Here is a 5,818-nt window from a genome sequence, read left to right as displayed (position 1 = left end):
GACTAAGACTACGAAGAAGTATTAATTAATTAATAGCGACCGTTTTTTTTCACGTAACAGATAAACAACTTGTTAAAATTTATACACAGGCCCCCAATATTAGACAGTAAAAATGTATTGATTGTAATTAATTAAGACATTTCCGATAAGAAGACTGTCTAATTTGGCCGAGCTGACGTTTTGAATTTTTTACGTGAAAATTCCACTATAATTAAGACATCAACGAACTTATACTTTCACGCAATGGAACCAATCGAGGGTTTAAAGACTTCAAACATTTGAACGAAAAAAAGTAAATCTCTTGCTTACTTTCTCGGTTTCTTATTTCCTATTCCCCTTTATTTTTTCCATTTCAATTTCGTGGTAAATTTCACGAGCCATTATTGAACCAACAGGGACGAAGGAAAAAGAAAATCGTGCAGCGACACTCACGTGAAGCAAGAGTTCAGTTGCGCACGAAGTTCCTCGATAGTAAGGATCGTGTCCTGGTATTGAGGATGCGATCCTTGGAGGCCATCGTCAAAGCTCCCGCACAAACTATGACAGGACAGAGAGATGTTGCTCCTGTAATCAAGCAAACATTGAAAACATTAATTCGCCGTCATTTAATGTTATTAAAAGTAAGCAAAACATGTTCGGTAGATATTTTTTGTTAACAAAAAAAAAAAAAAAAAAAAAAAAAAAGAAAAACCGAATATGCAATGAAACAAAAGTCGCACCTAGTATACATTTCCTATGAACAATTTTATTTTGTATTTAATTGATTGAAATTTAATTTTTGCGATTTCATTCTACATACATGAAGTAAGTAATTAAAATAAAATAGAGCGGCGAAGTAAACTAACTAATAATTATTTTGAATACATCTTTTAATTGTAATTATGAATTCTAATTAAATTTAACTTTTGTGACTTCGTTTTACGTAGAGGATAACACAAAAAAATTCCGAGGCCTTGTGATTTTTATACGAGACTGTAAAACTCTTTTAAACTGTAATTATGCTAAGGAGTTTCTAATTGAGCGTAAGAATTGGAACCAAAAGCGACGAATTTGATCGACGAGTTTATCATGCCTAATAAGGAAGTGTTGGCATTACCAAGTAATGTTAGCGCGATAAAATGGAAGTATCTTACGTTAGATATGAAAGATTTCGAGCCTGGATTCATTAAAATATTTGTATAATATAATATTCGCTAACAATAAGTTTTTGTAATTCAGACAATTGCTACAAATGGCTTCTAATAATTTAAACTATACTTACAAGAATTTCTCAAAATGTTTAATCAATACTTCAGAATTTAATGTGTGAAAATGGAAGCGAACGCTTTCGCTCAAAACTTAACCTTCGCTGTTAAATTAATGCTCGTATTTGTTTGCTTGTTTGTTTTTTTTTTTTTTTTTTTGGTTAGAAAATAAATAAAAGTAGCAAGAACTTGCTCGGAAAAATTCCATAGGAAAACAGTCAAGATATTTCGTAATCATACAGATCTAATCTAGAATCTTCCGATAACTCGGTGAATAACTACAGATAAAGCGGAAACTAAATTCCTGCTGAATTGGCTGGAAGGTAAGAAGTGATCGAGAGGAGTGGCCTTGGACACGTTCGGCCGTTAAACCCGGAAGAATTCGAAGGAAGGTTTCTTTTTACATTTTTACAACGATCGTTACAATTTTTACGAGCAACTCGCCACGCATGACCCAGAAATTCTGCGAATTTATTTATACCAGTTACGTTAAAAGGGCAAATTCTTGTCACTGTATATCAAGGCTATCAGTGGAATTGCGTGTTATTTTGTAAAAGCACTTTTAGCTAACAATGGGTTACACAGCAATAAATACATACATAAAATGAATACGTTAAATAAATGTCTCAATAATATAGTATAATAGTAACTATACTATATACTATATACTATATACTATACTATATTATATACTATACTATACCAGACTATATACTATACTATATATATATACTATACTATACTATACTATATACTATACTATATATATATACTATACTAACTATACTATATACACTATACATGATCTTATAAAACGAATACATTAAATAAATGACTCGATAAGGTCATGTATAGTATACTAGTAGTATACTAGTAGTATACTATACATGATCTTATAAAATGAATACATTAAACAAGTGACTCAATAATATAGTATAATAGTATTATACTATCCATGAGCTTATCGAGACATTTATTTGATGTATTCATTTTATGTATATATACTATATGCGTATGTATACTAGCAGTACACTATACATGACCTTATTCAGACATTTATTTAATGGATTCATTTTATGCATGTATTTATTGCTGAAACCCATTCTTACATAGCTAAAGGTGCTTTCACAAAATAACACCTATTACTGTGTAACTAAAAATCCTGTTAAAAGCTAACTTCACTTGCTGCACAGTCAAAACCCCTGAAAACATAATCTGCAGTATATGGAAAGCAAACATCAAATTCTAACTGATCATTGGTTCCCTCAGGATCTAACCACAATTACTGTACAACTATTTCGTATAACATCATACCTCCACATAAAATTTTACCAATAAAACCACCGAACAAAAATGAATCCAGAAATCAGTGTCTGCCATTGAACAAACTGATTGGCATAAAAGGGAGAATACCAAGAGATAAACGCGATCGTTAAGTCACGCATCGACTGATAGTAATCTGTGGCAAGGATAACAACCGAACCGAATTCTTCTATTAAGTTATCAACGCTTGATTGCGTCCGTTGGATTCGTGATCGGGAATCAATTTTCACGTGATTGCCATTAACAAATGGAAGCAATTTTTGCTGCGAGATGCCAGACACTTTTTTTGCAGCAGCGATGATTAAATTGAAAGGACAAAATCATCATCGAAAGACAAAAATCATCAAACTATTGTTATTTAATATTCATCTTATAAAAAAATATATAGCATTTGTAAATAAATAATTTCTCGTTGTGAAATTTAAGCGTAGGATTTGAATGCGAATTCAGGCCCTGCGAAATCTTTGAAACCGGCCCTGCTTTATAATTTTATAAAGATATCGAACAGACCTGCAAGCTGACAAAATTCGCTCCTATTTTTATTGTAAAAGCATCGAGTGAGCATCCGTCGGTTAAGTAAAGGGGAAGAGCCAGGAAGGAGGATGGACTACCAAGTGTGAACGCAATACGTAGCAGTCGCGTTAAATATGCAGTATGGAAATCAGAGGGGGGAAAAAAAACGTTCCTTTCACGTGATGGGAACGTGAATAAGCGCGTAATAAAAGGCTAGTACGAGTCTCGCGCGCGTGTACGAAAGGATGACGCGCCAAATATCGAAATCAGTGAGCGCTAGGCTAACCTGTCTTCTTCTCGCGTAAACTGACGTGTTTTTTTTTTTTTTTTTTTTTTTAATACTTCGCGAAATCCAGAAAAGATGACGGAATCGGCAAACGGTCACTTAAACGTTTCACGGTGATAGGCACGATTTTATTCGAACGATAAACAACGAATAACACCAATCGATGATGATTTATTCGAATGAAAGATTAAAGCAGGAGGTACTTGAACCCTTTGATGATTCGATTGAAATATTATATTACGTAGGTGTAGAAATTAATTCTGTGCTTTTATATTGTTTTTTTTTGTAACTCTATTCTCTCGAGGGATATATTTTACGTATACATATGTGTGCGTTTGCTTTAATGCTAATATATCATTGTTATTCGTGATACCTTTTAAAATTAAAATATATACAGTATGAAAATGAGTTTTTATGTATAATTACAAAACACGTGTAACATGTAGACTGCGGATGGTTAATGCATATTCATATTTTCGTAGATACAGAATCAAAATTGAAACTTAACGTATGTTTTCTCTTTTAAACGTTGTAACGTGTATTTTATTTTATTTTGTTTATATTTTTTATGTCATTGAATTCACGTACATCCATGTATATTTTTATATATTTATCATTTTCATAGATGCATAAATGTCCCTAGTCTAACGATATACAAATAATATTATTGGTGAAATGTAACATCACGAATTGAAAGCTTTCAATTTTTTGGTGGTGTCTTCCTAAATGACATAACTGTAAATAAATGATTGCGAAATATGCATTACACCCAATATAATGAAGGAAATAATGGTCTTCGATACGATTGGTACCCAGGTCGCATAATTACAAAGCTTTGAATGCAGTTCGTTGTACGTCATCGCGTGTACATCATTTATGGCTATTTGGTTTTAAAATGAAATACATATAATTAAGGAATCGATTTCATTTCACATTTGAAATAATAATCATCAAGGATTCGCTTGTTTCGATTCAGTTCGCATCAGATCAAAAGTACCGATTGTAAGTTCGTACTTCACTTAAAAAAAGTCTTCAAATGTAAAAATAACAAATAAATGTTTAGACATAAATATGTGTTAATTGAGTAATGTAATTGCTTGCGTTACCACCAAGAACATCTCAATTCAATTTTAGCATAAACATACTAAATACTGTTCTAATTAAATTAAATTAAATGACTAATATTGGAAGAAATTGTGTAATGTTGATTTTTACAATGACTAAAAACACTTCCACATTGAAATAGTCTTTTCATTAACTTATTTCTGTAAAATTAATGAGACGATGTTAAATTATCCACGTACTTCCCGCATGAAATGACTTATCGTGCATTTTTAATTTTTTATACAAAAGTAAAAAAAATTATATTTATTTTGTTGAACATCAACCAATGAACTATTTCTTGGAAATCAATTTATTTAGAATTTTCAATCTAGGCAACAGGGTTATCGGTTATCGCACGTGAAGACCTGTCGCGCATTTTTCTTTTTTACAAAGTAGTCAAATATTATTTATTTTATTGAACATCAATCGATAAAGTGTTCGTTGAAAAGATATTTATTTAGAACTGCCAATTTAGACGATACGATAATACAAAATAATTTAGGATTAAAACTTAGAATTAAATTCATTCGATTGAAAGTCATTTAGGATTAAAATATGTAAAATCAATTTACATATAAGAATTGCTTTGGTTTGTGCGTGATCAATTAGATCCAGACGAAACCATTTAAAATTCGTCCCTCAAAAGGTTAAGCAACCGTAAGTTCATTTCCAATTTACGATAATCTACAAGGATTGAATAAACTGACTTTATAACATAACATAAGATTAAAAACATGTAAACGTAACAAATTAAAAATAGCACGATAAATAATAAATGTTGGTTAATTTTCGGTACGAGCTCGCTTTAGTCGGCATTTTGGAACGTAAAATACAAGATGTAACATCTTTTCTCATGGTAAAGGTGAACGGTAAAGGTTGAAAGTGCGGTATTGTTTGAATCCCTATTGTTGTATTATACGTTGTAAGGTCAAAGTAAACACGTTTCTGGGAAACACATTCTCGTCGTTTGGTACGAGATTATTGTACCTTGGTAGGCGAGGTTACATAATCACGTTTCTGTGCCCTTTGCACCATATTAAACGTGAAATTAACTCATGCACGCCCGTACGTCACCGAACTGGAAATAACGTGACTCTGGACGCTAAAGGATAAAGCAGTTTTGTCTTTCCCTCCGCCCCGTTACGCCGCGCCGACGTTCGCCCAGCAATTTCGAGAATTTCCGGTCGGCGTTAACTATTAATTAACCGCGATAAAGTTAACGTCGTAACGACGACGTCAAATTCTTGACGTCGGTGCGTGGAAACTAGCCCGGCAAGAATTTCAACGAAAACCAACTGACTGTAATTTTAAATAAAATGGATATCGAGTATTGTAAACATTCGAATGT

General features: G+C 32.3%; 1 protein-coding gene across 2 annotated transcripts in view; it reads right to left on the bottom strand.

Moving 5' to 3' along the window:
* Positions 1-5,818, bottom strand: part of LOC128890781 (protein pinocchio) — a 76,516-nt gene that overhangs the window by 6,335 nt on the left and 64,363 nt on the right. For both annotated transcript variants that reach the window (XM_054149624.1, XM_054149625.1), the window contains one exon: positions 433-564. In XM_054149624.1, coding sequence (XP_054005599.1) covers positions 433-564 — 132 coding nt within the window. The remainder of the gene's footprint in view (positions 1-432; positions 565-5,818) is intronic.

This window comes from Hylaeus anthracinus, unplaced genomic scaffold (genome assembly GCF_026225885.1).
Source record: "Hylaeus anthracinus isolate JK02 unplaced genomic scaffold, UHH_iyHylAnth1.0_haploid 12001, whole genome shotgun sequence".
Taxonomy (NCBI): Eukaryota; Metazoa; Arthropoda; class Insecta; order Hymenoptera; family Colletidae; genus Hylaeus; species Hylaeus anthracinus.
The sequence above is the reverse complement of the archived record's forward strand: the minus strand, read 5'-3'. Positions and strand labels throughout refer to the sequence as shown.